Here is a 17,961-nt window from a genome sequence, read left to right as displayed (position 1 = left end):
TATTATTATTATTATTATTATTATTATTATTATTATTATTATTATTATTATTAATAATAATAATAATAATAATAATAATAACAACAACAACAACAACAACAAAAATAATGATGATAATAATGATGATGATGATGATAATAATAATAATAATAATAATAACATATTATAAAATATCAGAATCAGAATTAAAAATCTTCCAGAGATATTACTTGAAATAAACTATTATATTTAATTCAATTTTAAAAATTTTTTGTACAATTAATTAATAATAATAATTCAGTTTTTTGAGATGATTTCACACTAACATTCTCCTATAATTTAATTTGTCTATAATTTTAAATAAATGCGACTAAATACATTATTTATATTATTGACATTTTTACACATAAACAATCAGATTAATTTATTAAGTTATTTCTGAGATGTTTTTACATATTTTCTTGTTAAGTTTCATTTTTGAGATGATTTTACATGAAAACTCTTCTAGAATTTTAAATTATTAATAATTATTTTATTAAATACACTTTATATTAGGGTATCTATTTTTATATTAAGTGAAGTTTTTAATAATCTGCACTTATTTTATTGTTATAATGTATATTTCTATTTCTTTTACCTTATTTTATTTGGTTTTTCCCTCTAAATAAAGCTGATATGAGACGATGCACAGAGTTCCAGTGTACGGTAACATAAACTACAATAAAACTTTATTCTATTAATATTAGTGACATTTTTACATATAAATAATAACATTAATACAAAGGATTTCACTGATATCTGGGATATTTTTGCATATTTACTCACTAAGATTCACTTTTGGGATAATTTGAACAAAAAATCTCCTAAAATCTTGATTAAATGCAAAATAAATACACTTTATAATAACATAAATGTGATTTTGCCACATAAATAATCAGGTTAATGTCTGAATTTGCTAATAAAATATGTTTATTTATGTTATTGCTGAGATATTTACTTGTAACGGTTCATTTTAGGTGATTTTAGAAAAAAATTCTCCCATGATTCTGCATAAATGAACATAAATACACTTTATATTAATATTAGTGTTAATATTTTACAAATAATAATGTAAACTTTTTAAAAACTATATCTGAGATATTATTGCATATTTACTCATTAAGGCTTCTTGTTTAGATGATTCTGCAGAAAATATCTCCTATAATTCTGGATAAAAGCAACATAAATACACTTTATATTAACATTCATGTCATTTTTGTATAGAAACAATAACATTAACAAAAAATGTTTAAATATACCTGAGATACTTTTTCAGATTTACACCTTAAGCTTCACTTTTGAGATGATTTACACAAATACACTCTTATAATTATGAATAAAAGCAACATAAATACACTTTATATTAATATTAGAGGCATTTTAACATATAAATATGAAGGTTAATTATTTTTTAAAATAATATCTGAGATATTTTTGCATATTTAGTCATTACAGCTTTCTGTTCAGATGATTTAGTGCAAACACTCTCCTATAATCCTGAATAAATGAAACATAAATGCACTTTATATTAATATTAGTCTCATTTTTGCATATAAATGATCACATTAACAAAATGTTGAACTATATCTGACATATTTTTGCATATTTACTCATTAAGTTTCACTTTTAAGATGATTTCACATGAAAACTCTCCTATAATTGTGAATAAAAGCAACATAAATACACTTTATATTAATATTAGAGGCATTCTAACATATAATAAATATTGGGGTTAATTAAATTTTCAAAATGACATCTGAGATATTTTTCCATATTTACTCATTATGTCGTCTTGTTTAGATGATTTTGTACAATTTCTCTCCTAAAATCCAGAATAAATGCAACATAAATACACTTTATAATATTGGTGTTAATATTTTCCATACAAATAATAATATTAACATTTTCTTTAAACTATATTTGATATATTTTTGCATATTTACTGATTAAGGCTTTTTATTTAGATGATTTTGCAGAAAATGTCTCCTATAATTCTGGATAAAAGCAACATAAATACACTTTATATTAATATTATGTCATTTTAACATATAAATATGAAGGTTAACATCTCAATTGGCTAATAAAAAATGTTTACACTCTTTCTGAGATATTTAGTTGTTACAATTCGTTTTTGAGATGATTTCACATGAAAACTCTCCTATAATTGTGAATGAATGTAACATAAATATACTTTATATTAATTTGAGTATTTTTTACATATTGAAGATTAATTACATTTTTTAAAATGATATCTGAGATGTTTTTGCATATTTACTCATTGAGTCACTGCTGAGATATAAAAACCTTAACTGTAAACTGGAATATTAGACTAAACATAGAAAACATTATTATTATTATTATTATTATTATTATTATTGGTGTAATTAATAATCGAGGTCAGACACGAAGGAGAGAGAGTGTGTGTGTGTGTGTGTGTGCGTGCGTGCGTGTGTGTGTGTGTGCGTGCGTGTGTGTGTGTGTGTATCTCTCTCACACACACACACACACACACACCACAGAGACCTCCATCCAGCTCTGTTGGGATGATAAATAGGAGGCCGGTCGGCCGCTGGATCGATCCCCTCCTCCTCCCGTCTGCCCCCCCTCCTCCCCCCTCTATCCTGTCTCCTCCCCCACCCCCACCCCCACCCCCCCCACAAACACAAAACTATATACGGCAATTAATTCCTGCTTGTCCCTCCATCCCTCATCGGTGCTGCCGGCGCGTATCGACTCAGATTACTGCTGATGGTCCGTTTTATCACCGCGGAATATACACACCACGGAGACACACACACACACACACACACGCACACAAGCACGCACTGAAGTTACAGCCGCAGCAGCAGCAACAATCTCCGACCTTCTATCTGAGGATTATTATAAATTTATAAACTCAAAGGAACCGAAGCGGTGCCAAAATGCGCGCATTTTACGCGTTAAAACAATCAAGAAATGGAGCAAAAAGCCTCATAAAAATATCACGGGAGTGTTTAAATCGACAGAAATTAACTGTTATTACTTCAGGACTATTATAAATATGCAAATAAATGCAATATAATGAAGAAATAATTCAGAAAGGCAGCAAAAAACGCAGCCGTTGAGCTTTTTACGCACATTTAATGCGCAACAATCTGGTTTTATATCGTTATAATATAAATAAAATGCTCCAATAACCGCCGTGAATTCTGGTTTTCACGTGTTAAATTATAATTATTGCGACTTATTATTACATTGATGGTATATTAAATAATATTATAAAAGAAAAAAACTGCCAGATGGAATTAAATCGGGCTCAGAAATCCTCTCCAAACCTGCGCAGCGGCGGGATTTTTGGCTCCTCGGTGTGTTTTACGCGCAGAAACGAGCCGCTTCGGTGTGTTTTCAGACTCCCTGTGTTTTATACGATCCACCGGGACGCCCCGACTCAGTGAAGAAACGCACCTCCGGGTCCCGGAGAGCTGCTCCTCAGACGGCGCGATGTCGGCATCTGTCCGCGCACACATCCGAGTAAAAAACACCGTTTCAGACTGAGATTTAGATTTAACGCGGATTAAGTTCATTTTCCTTCAGAATAATGGCTTTAAATCTGATTTTCATGGATAGAAAAACTAATTTATCATCCTCTAAATCTTTCCGGTGGCGCTGTTCGGATTTTTTTTCCATTTTCAAATGAATTTAATTAAAATATATGTGAGATGAGATGTTTAGATGTTGGTTTGGACGTGAACAGGTGCAGAAATAAAGAGGACCTTTGTGTTTTAACGGGAATCTAACCGGACTCCGGTTCAGATGAACTCGGAGCCTCCAGCAGCCGCTGACCTCTGACCTCTGACCCTCATCCTGGAGCTCCAGCAGAACCTCTGGAGAACCTCTGGAGAACCTCTGCAGCTGCAGCTTTAAAAAACCCACCGACACTGAACCAGATATTACATCAAACATTCGCTCCATGAAATAAGATAAATAAAAATATAGTAAAAATGGCTCAGAAATCTCAAATGATCCTTAATTTATTTCCAGGTTAATTTATAATTTATGGTGAAAATTTCACCTGATTGGACTAAAATGATGGATTTATTTTAAAAAGCAGCTTAAAAAAATGCACAGAATTAAGATTCAAATGCAAAGAAACTCATAAATCTTACAGGAATAATTTAATTTTAAGATTTTAAAATATTAAAACTGAACAAACCTTAATTCATTTTAATTTTCATGACTAATAATAACTTAGATTTGACATATTTGCTCATCTTTATTCTTAAACTTTAATGTTCCTCCTGTGTGAAAACCTACTGGGTAATAAAATGGATTAAATTACAATTAAAAGATAATATATATATTTAATTTTACGTTTCTGCAGATATTATAAAAACATGCTTCATTTTCTTGCTTGTTTCCTCATTGAGTTTAACTTTTGAGATGATTTTTACACAAATCCTCTCCTTTAATCCTCAATAAGAGCAGAATAAATACATTTTATGATGAATATTAAACAGAATAAAACCCAATAAAATCCTCCACATGAGCAGAATTTAAATAAAACAACCGTATTTACTGTTTTCATCCTAAAAGTATATTTATTCTGAGTCTAATTCTGCTAATAAAAAATGTTTAAATAATATTGTTGCATATTTACTCATTCAGATTCACTGTTGAGATGATTTTACACAAAAACTCTCCTATAATTATAGAATTAATGCGACATAAATAAACTTTATAATAATATTCTCCGGCATGAAGAGAAAAAAAACCCATGAAAGCCTCCAGCATGAGCAGAAATATGAGCCGAGTTAAATAAAATGATCTTAAAATGCAGCGGATATGATGATTTTTCTCTTTATTTCCACAAAAAAAGAGTCTCAATCTGCTAATAAAACACCTTTTAATGTTATTTCTGACATTTAAATGATCTTTGCTTGTTTAAGATTCACTGTTCAGATGATTTTACACAAAAACGCTCTGGATGAATGTGACATAAATACAATTTATCACGTTATAAGTGGGATTTTTGCACATTAATAATCAGGTTAACGTCTCAATCTGCTCATAAAAAGTGCTTATTTATGTAATTTCTGAGATATTTTTGCATATTTTCTCCTAAAGGTTCACTTTTGAGGGGATTTCACACAAATACACTCCTATAATTTTGGATTAATGCGACATAATTCTTCTTTATATTAATATTAGAGTCATTTTTGCACATAAATAATCAGCTTAACTTCTCAATCTGCTAATAAAAAATGTTTATGTAACTTCTGAGATATTTTTGCACATTTGTTCATTAAGGTTCACTTTTCAGATGATTTTGCACAATTTCTCTCCTATAATTTTGAATAAATGTGACATAAATATGTTTTATATTAATATTTGTGCCACTTTTTAGGACAATAACTTGTTATTATTCACTGTTTACATGATTTTACATGAACACACTCCTCTAATTTTGAATAAATGCAACATAAATAGACTTTATTTTAATATTGGTGTCGTTTTTGCATATAAATAATAAGCTTGACGTCTCAATACGATAATAAAAAGAGCTTATTTACCTAATTTCTGAGATTTTTTTGCATATCTGTTTGTTGAGGCTCATTTTTGAGATGATTTTACATGAGAACACTCATATAGTTTTGAATAAATACAATATAAATACACTTTATTTTAATATTTGTGCTGTTTTTTTGCATACAAATCTGAAAGTTGAAGCTGTTGAGCTGCAGGAAACTGGAAAAAAAGTCATGATGAAGATCTGAGGTCAAAAGGTCACCGCTGAGGATGTGTGTTACTTTGTGTTACTGTGTGTTACTCTGTGTGTGTGTTACTGTGTGTGTTACTGTGTGTGTTACAGTGTGTTACTTTGTGTGTGTGTTACTGTATGTGTTACTGTGTGTTACAGTGTTACTCTGTGTGTGTGTTACAGCGTGTGTGTGTTAGTGTGTTACTGTGTGTTACAGTGTGTTACTCTGTGTGTGTGTTACTGTGTGTGTGTGTGTGTGTTACGGTGTGTTACGGTGTGTTACAGTGTGTTACTCTGTGTGCGTTACAGTGTGTTACAGTGTGTGTGTGTGTGTTACTGTGTGTTACTGTGTGTTATTCTGTGTTACTGTGTGTTACAGTGTGTTATTCTGTGTGTGTTAGTGTGTTACAGTGTGTGTGTTACTGTGTGTTATTCTGTGTTACTGTGTGTTACAGTGTGTTATTCTGTGTGTGTTACAGTGTGTTACAGTGTGTGTGTTACTGTGTGTTACAGTGTGTTACTGTGTGTTACTCTGTGTGTGTTACAGTGTGTGTGTGTGTTACTGTGTGTTACAGTGTGTTACTCTGTGTGTGTGTTACAGTGTGTTACAGTGTGTTATTCTGTCTGTGTTACAGTGTGTTATTCTGTCTGTGTTACAGTGTGTTATTCTGTGTGTGTTACAGTGTGTTACAGTGTGTGTGTTACAGTGTGTTACAGTGTGTTACTGTGTGTTACAGTGTGTTACAGTGTGTTACTGTGTGTTACAGTGTGTTACTGTGTGTTACAGTGTGTTACTGTGTGTGTACGTACGGTTGTTGACTTCTCCCGTCTGGTTGCTCAGAGGGATGATCTCCATCCTCTGCTGTCCATAAAGGTAGTAGTCCAGCTCCTCAGACGTCAGCTTGAACCTGGACTTCCCTCCATCGTCGCTGCTCTTCACGCTGGACGACACCACCCCCACCCCCACCCCCACCCCCACCCCCACCCCCACCCCCACCCCCACTCCCACCCCCCCACAGCTCTGCTCCTTGACCGGGTGGAGGAGACTCAGGCCCTGCTGCTGCTGCTGCTGCTGCTGCTGCTGCTGCTGCTGCTGCTGCTGCTCCGGAGGAACCACCACCACCAGGTCTCCTCCTCCTGGAGCTCCTGGAGGACCGGAGCAGACCGGGGCCAGAGCCTGGCCGAAGAGGGCGATCTGCTGGGGGACGGGCAGCTGGGAGGTGGAGATGGAGATGGAGGAGGACGGAGTGAGAGCCGAGGAGGAGGAAGAGGAGGAGGAGGAGGAAGCTGCTGCTGAGGAGGACGTGGAGGAGGAGGTGCAGTGAGAGGAGGCCAGGAGGTGGCTGTGCAGGCGGGACGGGCGGAGAGCGTCCACGGGGATGGAGAGGCGGTCGGCCGGAGGAACCAGAGGAGCTTTGAGCTGAGCCTGAGGGAAGAGCTGCTGCCAGTGCTGCAGGTAGGACGGGTCCACCTTCAGGAAGGCCGAGCCGCTCGGGTCGCCCGGCTTCAGCATGGTGCTGCTGGAGAACAGGGGGACAGATCCGTCAGAAACATGCAGGAAATAAAGCACATATCATCCAGAAACGTCCTGAAAATCATCCAGATATCGTCCAGAAAATAAACCACATATCATCCAGAAAATAAATCAGAAACGTCCTGAAAATCATCCAGATATCGTCCAGAAAATAAACCAGAAACATCCAGAAAATAAACCAGAAATCATCCAGAAATTAACCGCAAAATCAAACAGAAAATAAACAGAAAATCAAACATATCATCCACAAAATCATCCACAGAAACATCCAGGAAATAAACAGAACATAACCAGAAAATCGTCCAGAAAAATAAACCAGAAACATGCAGGAAATGAAGCACATATCATCCAGAAAATAAATCAGAAACGTCCTGAAAATCATCCAGATATCATCCAGAAAATCACCCACAAATTAAGCAGAAAATAAATCAGAAACATCCTGAAAATCATCCAGAAAATAAACTGGAAACATACGGAAAATTACCCACAAATTAACCAGAAAATCATACAAAAAAAACATCCAAAGACACAACAAGTGGCTCATCCTCACACACACTTTTATCTCATTCATTCTCCTTTTCCCAACATTAAAATCACTCTTCAGGCATTTAACTGACACCAAAACCCCAAACTCCGCTGATATTAAAGTGTGTTTGAGTTAAATTCACCCTAAAAAGATGCAGAAGCAGAATTCAGTTTTTATTTCTCACATTAAACCTTCAGCCGAACCAGCCGGAGTTCACAGATGTCGCCTCGTCCTGCGTTTCATTCGGTATTCTTCTAATTTTTAGATTTAACAGACTTTAAAACCTATAAATGCGTAAATTCTCTGATCAAAATTACATTAAAATGAAGCTTTAGGCGTAAAACAGAGCAAAGTTTAATCTTTTTCTGCTATAAATTGATCCTAAAACACATTTTTCATTAACGGATCTGTTTCTCTCCTGTGATTTTCCAACATTTTTACAATTCAAGCTTCAAACTGAGCTGATAAAGATGAAATTAAATCCAGAATTCCCTCTTTAAACGTACAATTTTTGTACTAATTACAGAAAACAGAAGCAGCAGCTGATGTTTCAGGTGTGTTTTAGTTGCAGCTGCTCAGTTTGTTCGGTCTGTTCATGAGACACTCGCTGCTGTTTGAGGAGAAAAACGATTTAAAACATAAAATTTCAGGTGTTTTTATTTGAAATAAAGAGTCGGATTGTGTGGAAATGAGTTCTGCAGATGCAAAATGAATAAAAATCCACACACGCTATGATTTAAATATTATGAGGAGGCAATAAAAATTTAAATATTAAAGAAAATAAACTATTAAAGCCTGCAACATGAGCAGAATTAGAAGTTCAGTTTAATAAAATCTTTTTTTTTTTAATCTAAGGAGTCTTTTTGCAGCTTTTATCCAAAATAAAACTGCACATTTGAGTATTTTTCTTTCCACAGAAACTGAGCCTGGATCTGCAGATAAAACAGTTTGAATGTTATTTCTGAGCTCTAAGCCAATAAAACTGTCAGGACTCCAAACCCTCTCAGCTCCGCGGCTCTCGGATGGTTTGTTTCGGGATTTTACGCACGAAAAAAACGCACCGAATAAAAGAGGAAAAAAACGCGCGCACACATTCACAGGCACGGTTTGGGTTAGTTTAAGACGTAGAAAAAGTTTAATGTGAATAAAGTAAAGCAGCAGATCCGGGTAAGTCCAGGAGAAGTCGGCGGTCCTGCGTGCTGCTCGGGTCCGGGTGGAGGCTTCGCTCTGCGGGCGGAGGCTGGAGGAGGCTCCGCTGGTTTCCTCCGAGTTCCCTTCATGTGTCGAGGCTTTATTTTTGTGTTTGAATGTGAAAGTTGTCGGAGAGCAGGAGAGGCTTACTGCTGTCAGAGGCTCTGCGGCTCCTGGAAGCTCGGTCCCTCCTCCGGGCTGCGGTGAACCATCGAGGGGAACCGGGACACTTCACTGCGTCCTGCGCGTCTCCGGAGCCAAAACTACCGGAGCGGCCGCTGCGAGTCTCTCCCTCCCCTCCCTCCCTCCCTCTCTCTCTCCTCCGCTCTCTCACCCTCTGCCCTCCCCTCTCTCTCCCCCATCACCATCCATAGTCTCTCTACCGCCTCACTGCTTCCATTCACCTCCACAGTTTTCTCCATTTTCACTCCCCGCTTCTTTACTGTCCTTTCTGCTCACTTTAAATCATTCAAATGATCTTTATTGACACCTAAAACTAATGTTGACATGCTCAAATCTGCCTCAACAGTACAGTTACTTGTCTATTTTTGCCATTTAATCCAAAACTAACAGGAAAAAAAATCAACAGATTTCACGTCAGATGCATAAAAACGTCACTTTTGCTGAATTTGTTGTCCTCAAATCCTCCAGTTTGACTAAAACTGTCCTGAATCTGTCTTTTCCTTTTAAAATGACTGCTGTTTTCTGATGGTTATAAGAAATATGATGAAGGAATCCAGCTGAGGACATGAAATTGCATCTAAATTTGTGGCCTTGACTGTATTTGGACAAGAAAAAACACATCTGACGTTCATGAAACATCCTGAAAACATGGAACTAAACCTTTATTCTGTCTGTTGCAGGACTGAGTTTTATTTCAGGTTAATCCAGAAACTTCTTGTTTGGAACAACACATCTGAGGTTTTGTGGATGTCTGAAAATGGTTTCCTCCAAAGTCTTTGGGATGTTCTTTGGTGAAAAGTGTCTAATATTCATGGAAAGTTCACTTTCTATGAAAGTTCACATGGAAAGTGGTCTTTCCATGAATATTAAACACTTTTCACCAAAGAACATCCAAAAGACCTTCTAGGAAACCATTTCAGACGTCCACAAAACGTCTAGAACAGATGTGTTGTTCCAGACAAGAAGTCAGTTTGACTGAATCCATCCTAAATCTGCCTTTTTAGGATGTTTATAAAACATCCGAAAAAGATGGAACTAAAACCTTTATTCTGGCTGTTGGAGGACTGAGTTTTATTTCAGGGAAATCCAGAAACTTTTTATCTGGAACACATCTGTTCTAGACGTTTTGTGGATGTCTGAAATGGTTTCCTAGAAGGTCTTTTGGATGTTCTTTGGGGAAAAGTGTCTAAAATTAATGGAAATTTTAGTAAAACCATCATTCTGGCTGCTTGGATAATTGGGTTTCCTACAGTTAAATTTAGAAACTTCTTATCTGCACATGTAGAGAACATGTTCAGGTAACAAATCCTACATTAGATGTAAATGTCCACATCCTTTACATCATTAGGAGTCTGTTGACAAAACCGCAATGTCTGTCCAAGAATCTCATTGTTTTACCAAGAAATCTGTCCAAGAAATCCTGTAAAAGCAACTATACAGGATAATCTGACACTCAAATAACATTTAGTTCCAAAAATACTAAAACCTTCAGTCATGTGAGGCCGTGACCTGTGATTGGAAAAGAAAGAACATCAGAACGTCCATCCAGGACCTCGGAAAACTTCTTATCTGCTCATCTGGAACAACACGTCTGTTTTTTAGAGGTCTGAATGACTAAAAATATTTTTCTAACAAGTCTTTGGACGGCTGACATGAGTTTATCTGATGTCAAGATTCAACGTTGAAAAGACGTCCTAAGAAGACGTCACCAAAACTACTTATTGCAGTTTAACTCATTTTATATAGCGTCGTTTCACAAAGCATGTAATCTCCTTTAATTCTTACAGCGTTACTGTCACAAAGATTCACTTGAAGCAAACCCTTTTGGACGTCTTTGGGATGTTTTAAACAAGAAATCTGTCCAGCAGCTACTGTAAACTAGACTATATATCGATCTTTGTCTTTTAAATAACATTTAGACTCCATGAAACTAAGAACCTAAATCATGTGCAGCCATGACTTATAGTTGGAAAAGCAAAAACCATCAGGACGTCCATCAAGGACTTCAGAAAACTTCTTATCTGCACATCTGGAATCTGTTCAAGACCTTTCATGAACGTCAAAAACAGCCTAAACATGTTTTTCCAGAATGTCTTTTGGACCCGCCAAAGACTTTGAACAGAAGTTTGTCTGATGTTCGTAAAAGGACATCACCAAAATGGTCATTCTGGCAAAATTTAGTCGTATAGGCCTACAGTGTCACTTTAAGGCATTACTCATAGTAATGACAATATTTTTTGTCGACAAAAACTAATAAACTAATTCAAAGATTCACTTTGAGCGAGTGTTTGGCGTTTCAGACGTCTAAAATGGATGTTACAAACTGGCCTCCCTCCAAACTCGTCACATATAAACCATTTGAACCATAGTAGAGCGACTGACTTCAACGGAACTCATCAGAAAAAAGCTCAATTAAATTGTAGCCAAATGTTCCTACAACTAACTTCTTCACTGGTTCTCAGGTAACAAAACATCTGTGGCATATGTCAACATCTGGTCAGGATGCTTCCTGGGTGCCTTGATTTGGAAACTTTTTGAGCAGATGGGAGGAGACCAAGAACTCTACAGAGAGATTATGTATCTCATCTGGCCTGGGAACATGTCGGGCTTCACTAGGAGGAACTGGAAAACACTGCTGGAATGTCCCAATCTAGTTTTTCCTTTGCCCCCTATCCAATCCGAGTCATCAAATATTTAGCACCTGCCAATCCAGTCTCAGTAATGTAGATCAGCTGTAGTTCCTGGTTGTTCCACCAGGTGCAGCCGTTTCCTGTCTAATCATGTAGAGATCAGAGGAGGCGTCACTCAGACTATAGGGAGTTCATGCTGGCAAAACAGAGAGCATTGTGGGAGTTTAGCTAGTAAAGGGGAACCATGACAAAGACTTCTGAGGTGATTAATGACCTCCAACCAGAGTTCATGTATTTAAGATAAACTGCAGTCCCTCAAGGTATTTGCGATGTTGCAATCATGCGAATTCAACCAATCTCCGCGACTTCTGCTCGACCTTGCAAGTTTGTCCAATCACCACAACTTTTATGCAATTTTGGCCCACCTCCCATGAGTTCCACCAATCATAGCAGTCCCCAGTGCAAACGTAATGCACGTACGTCACCGAATCCACTTCCTGTTTATGGTTTGAAGATACAGACGTCCCATTCCAATGTCTCTCATTTACCAACAAAAATTACTGCTGAATACCATGAAAAACAATTAATTCCCTGATGTTCTTCACCAAAGCGGAAGTAAACAGTTTTACACCTGTACAATATTGTGGTGGAATACAAAAAAAAAAAAGATTGATAAACACTTTTCTACCATGAAACACATCAGGAGAACGTCTGAAACTAGCAGACCACAGACCAGATAAACCACTGTGATGGAAACTGTAGCATCCAGATCTGTTGGAGCTCTGAAAGAATGAAGGGAAGTTAGATTCATTATTCCACCAAGGAGCACGGTGGAGTTATGAGACGATCAGCGTATGGAATCATTCCTCTGTTAGCAACATTCCTCAAAAACGGACTAAAGGGTTTGGATGAAATTTCCAGGGAAGGTCAGAAATGACACAAGAACCAAGTGATTAGATTTTAGCAGTGATGCAGCTTATAGTCTGGATCCACGGATTTGCTAAAGATTTCAAATTGAGATAGCGGAAACAACAAAACAACAAATCAGGAAATAAATTCAACGAATGACTAACATTGCTAACAAACAACAAGAAGACATAAGGTAGGTATACGAGGTATGAATAAACAAGTGCCTTCCAGTAAAAAAGGATTACGATTGGTGCTAAGAAAGTTAGCTAACAGGACTAAACACAGCAGGTAAGACCTACTGTGTTCACTTTGTGATATTGATTGAACAATTATTGATTGGTTGGCTTTACGTATTGGATCATTCCAGAACTGGAGGACATTTGGGCTTCTAAACGTTTGAGAAATAAACCTTCTCTTTTCCAGTTTTCTGCTCCATACTGATCAATAATAGGTAATAAACTACCAAAGGCTTGATTGGCTCAGCTTCCACATCAATGGTAGCATTTTTATTCCATGTTTTCTGTGTTGTTTGCTAACCCTACTGTAATCCATGCTAATGTGATCTTTTTCTCAGCAGTAGAAGCTAGATATTTAGCTAGCTGTTACTGCTGACCAAGAGGACAAACTGACTGATGGAAAACAGTCCAAAGAATTAGTCTGATCCTGATAATATGAGGTAGAGTGAGACGTTCAATCAAGGCTGACAATGAGATGAAAATATGGAAAATAGGAGAGAGGACATAGCTTTGATCTACCCATTCTGTAGGAACACTGGTGGATGATGGAAACGACAAAAACAAGAAAGAAAATGACAAAAATGAGATAGAAAATGAAAAAAACATGACAGAAAATGACAAAAACGAGACAGAAAATGACAAAAACAAGACATGAAATGACAAAAACGACAAAATGACAAAAAAGACACAAAAGACAAAAAAAAGAAAGAAAATGACAAAAATGAGATAGAAAATGAAAAAAACATGACAGAAAATGACAAAAACGAGATAGAAAATGACAAAAACAAGACAGAAAATGACAAAAACGAGACATAAAATGACAAAAACAAGACAGAAAATGACAAAAATGAGATAGAAAATGAAAAAAACATGGCAGAAAATGACAAAAACGAGACATAAAATGACAAAAAAAGAGACACAAAAGACAAAAACAAGAAAGAAAATGACAAAAACAAGACAGAACATGCCAAAAAGAGGATGGAAAACGACAAAAACGAGACAGAAAATGACAAAAACAAGACACAAAATGACAAAAACAAGAAAGAAAATGACAAAAATGAGATAGAAAACGACAAAAACGAAACAGAAAATGACAAAAACCAGGTTCTGCTAACATGTTGTGGGACACATTCCATGAATAATAATTATTATTTAAAATATTATGTTGATTAAAGCCCTGTGACAGACTGGTGACCTGTCTAGGGTGTCCCCTGCCTTCACCTGAGTCAGCTGGGATAGACTCCAGCCCCCCATGACCCTAGTGAGGATTAAGCGGTGTATAGATAATGGATGGATGGATGGATGGATGGATGTTGATTAAAAAAAATGTTCCTACAATTACAAGAGACAAGAATGAAAAAATAAAATCGAAGAAGGAGATTTAAATATATTCTAACTGTTTTATTAGAGATCCAGTTTGGTCATCAGGGGGTGGAACAAGAGAAAAATGACATTTTAGGGGGAACTGCAGACTTATTTGGTATTTAAAATATTTTCAAACATTCTTTTCTCCTAGTTTTTTTAGATTTGGTCTCAGGACAAGAACATTTACACAACGACTGCATGTTTTAGTATTTTCTACATGGATTATTGGAAATTTGATGGGTGGGACATAGAAAGTCCTCCAGTTCTGGAATACCTCCATTAATAAAGTTATTCAAAATCTGCATCCTGTGTTTCCTTTTGCTCTTCATTTACGACGTAAACAAAGGATTGGGTTTAGGTTTGTTCAGGCAGCGACAGCAGTCCATAGTTTTATCGTACGTACTGTATTTCATGGATCCACCTCCAGAACACGGTAAAACCTCACCAGGTCTCCTCTCAGGAAACATCTACGTTGTTTTACAGCTTTTAGACAAACATCTGGAGTTGTGTGTTTTCTTTTTTCCAGATAAGTCCAGTTGTTCGTCGTCCATCACCCTCCAGCCCGTTGCTCTGATTATCGTAGTTTCTGCTGCTGTAGGTGGTCGTCACACCGTGTAAAGTGTGTGTTTGTGTGCAGATAAGGCCGATTAGAGTCCAGCTCATTGTGTTTGGGGTCCGACTTGTTATCCCTGAGCTGGACTTTTCCCACCCGGAGCCGTGGATCTGGGGGTTGTTATGACTGGCGTCACCCTGACAGGCCTCATTTGTCATCCTCTGCTGGATTGATAACCAACCAAAACACAAACATCAGCGTCTGAAAATGAGCCCAAGCCACTTTTCAGCACAGAGGAATGTGGAGCAGCAACGGGCCGCTTGATTGGACGAAGCTCAGGAACTGGCAGAGTTGGAAGTTCAAACCTCTGCTGCTTAAACGGGATTTAAAGCGTTTAGTTCACCTAAAACACAATAAACTGGGATGTTTAAAGCTTCTTTAACCTGCTCTAATGGGGAATCTTGATTTACAACTTCATTAATTCTTAAAATTAGTTTGAGAAAAAACAAAACAAAGACAGTTTTTGACTTTAAAGGTTGTTAAACAGCTTCTTTTTTCTAAAGTATTAGCTGTTAGCCGGTGCTAAAAATACTGTCTGAAGAGTCTCATCACCACAAATACACTGGAAAAAATCTTAAGAAAACTGTTTAAGAAAAATCTTTTTAAAAAAGCTTTTAAAAAAATGTTAAAAAAAAAAAAAAGCAAAAATCATGCAGTAAGGGGGACAGAATTATTTTTTAATGGTAAAAGGACAATTTATTTATAATTTTTTAGCTCCTAATGTATGTTTTTTTTCCTTTCAAATGACAGTAAGTATATGTAAGGCCACGGTATTTTTTTTTATTTAAATGCAGTCAAAAAAAAACGGTAAAAGAAGAAATAGCTATTTGTAATTTGTAATTTATAATACAAATTTGTCTCTTTAAAAAAATATTATTGATGTATTTAAATTTGTATATTTTATATGACAGTAAATATCTGTAAAAATCACTGTATTTCTTGTCATTTAAATACATGAAAAATGTGTAATTTTATAGTCAAATATTGCAAAAGAAGAAATTATTATTCCTAAAATACAGATTTTTCATGTAGACATTATTTGTAGATTTTGTCTGTTTTATATTTAATTATATTTATTATTTTAACAGTCAACATGTTAATGATTTTTTCTGTGACTTTGATATTTTATGTAATTTAACAAACCAGGAAAAATCTGTAAAATACTAGTTAATTTTTAAAAATTGAATTCTTAATATACTTTTTTCATTTAAATAACAGTAAACTTCAGTAAAATCGCTGAATTATTTTCCTAATTAAATACAGTAAAAAAAAAAAGTTTAAAAAATGCAGAAGAAGAAATCACTTTTCCAAAATACACATTATCATTATTCACAGTTTTTGCCTGGTTTTTTATTTACATTGTTTTTTATTATTATTTTTATTATTATTTTAACAGTCAACATGTTCATATTTCTGTGACTTGATTTGACATTCTAAGTAATTTAATAAAAATACATTTGTAAAGTAAAAGGTCAAAATGATGGACCATTTTTAAAATTATTTTTGTTATATTTTGTTGTCTAAATTATTACTTTATTTCTCTAAATAACAAATATTTATTTGTTGTTTTTTAGTAAAATAAAAATAATAATTTAAAAAATAAAAATAATTTTGTTAGTCAAATAATATTTTCTGCTGATTCAAATATGATAAAATGACAATATAATTTTATGGTCAAAGGTTGTGAAAAAATGAATTTCTATTTCTATATAAGAAAAAAAACAGATTGTGAACATAATTTATTTTTTCTGCCTGTTTTCTGGCTTTTTTATGGTAAACATGTAAATCAATACTTTGTTTCTGTGATTTTATTAGATATGATCTGTAATTTAACAAAAAAGGAAAAATAATCGAGTTTTTGAGGAAATAAAATCCACTTTTCCAGGTAAACAAAGCTGACAAATGTACAGAAATTCATAATAATAATCTGAGTGTTTTATTAAATTACATCTTCTTTTTAAATCCAAAACACAGATTCAGTGACGCAATGAAACAGAAGCAGAAGCAACGAGGCATTAAATAATTATCCTGTCAACAAAAGAAAATAATCTGATCTTTAAATGTGAATTAAGTTTTTTTCATCTAAACATTACAGTGTCATCAATTTACCAAAATATAAAGAGATTTTTACATGTTTATGTGAATTATGACATTATTTATAAAGCCTGAGTTAATTTTGTGTCACAAACCATTAAATATTGATTCAGCAAAACCAGAAATTTAATTAAACGAGAAAAATTCACTGAACTTGAGTTTGAAAGTGAACTTGAATGATATTGATCTGATTTTATCCATTTTAAAGGTGACTATTTCTATTTAGTATCACTAGAAATCCAACTAATTTGGACATTTAAAGGTGTAAACTGTGTTTTGTCTTCATTATAACAGTTAAATTTGGGATATTTTGTGCATTTTTTCAGATAAAACTAAAGAATGTGTGGCTGTGTTTATTTTAAATGAACATAAACTAACATTTTTCTGCTTCTTGCTCATTATTTTCAGGCTGTAATCGCGGCTCGTCGCTGGGGATCTGCTGTTCTGGACAGAAAAAAGGAAAAACCAGGTGAGCAGGAGTAGAATTAGGTGTTTTCATCCATTGATTAATGGCTCTCTAAAGCGAAGCACATCGAGAGGAGCCCAGCGATCAATAAATTAACTGCCCAAATTCATCATTTTCTACAACAAAAGCTAATTATTTAGACGGCTGCAGGAACAGAAAAAACACGATATTAACAAGAGTTCATTTAGCGGAGAGGCTATTCCTGCAAGTGAGAACAAAGCTTCAGATTACAGCTAATTATTAACCACAGATCAGAGGACGTTAAAAAGGACAAATATCTGAACAAAAGGTGGGAACTAGAGGATTATTAATAGATGCTGTTTTATCTGGACGGATCATGAAACTACGTTATTAAACGTCGGCAGGTTTTAGCTACGCTAGCCGAGGCTAAAAACAGCAACATTACATACGAAACTTTACCTCAAAGTCAAGTTAATTTTGGTTTAAACATTCACAGAC

General features: G+C 35.2%; 1 protein-coding gene across 2 annotated transcripts in view; it reads right to left on the bottom strand.

The window, feature by feature from the left end:
* Positions 1-9,295, bottom strand: part of prdm6 (PR domain containing 6) — a 124,671-nt gene extending 115,376 nt beyond the window's left edge. Inside the window, exons 1-2 of one of the 2 annotated variants that reach the window (XM_055011440.1) lie at positions 9,157-9,295; positions 6,566-7,275 (exon numbers count right to left, since the gene is read on the bottom strand). In XM_055011440.1, the coding sequence (XP_054867415.1) occupies positions 6,566-7,268 (703 nt within the window). In that variant the 5' untranslated portion in view covers positions 7,269-7,275; positions 9,157-9,295. The remainder of the gene's footprint in view (positions 1-6,565; positions 7,276-9,156) is intronic. The other variant, XM_055011441.1, reaches the window with a different exon arrangement.
* Positions 9,296-17,961: the final 8,666 nt, after the last annotated feature.

Source organism: Amphiprion ocellaris, chromosome 6, assembly GCF_022539595.1.
Source record: "Amphiprion ocellaris isolate individual 3 ecotype Okinawa chromosome 6, ASM2253959v1, whole genome shotgun sequence".
Taxonomy (NCBI): Eukaryota; Metazoa; Chordata; class Actinopteri; family Pomacentridae; genus Amphiprion; species Amphiprion ocellaris.
This window is presented reverse-complemented; position numbering and strand designations above follow the sequence as displayed.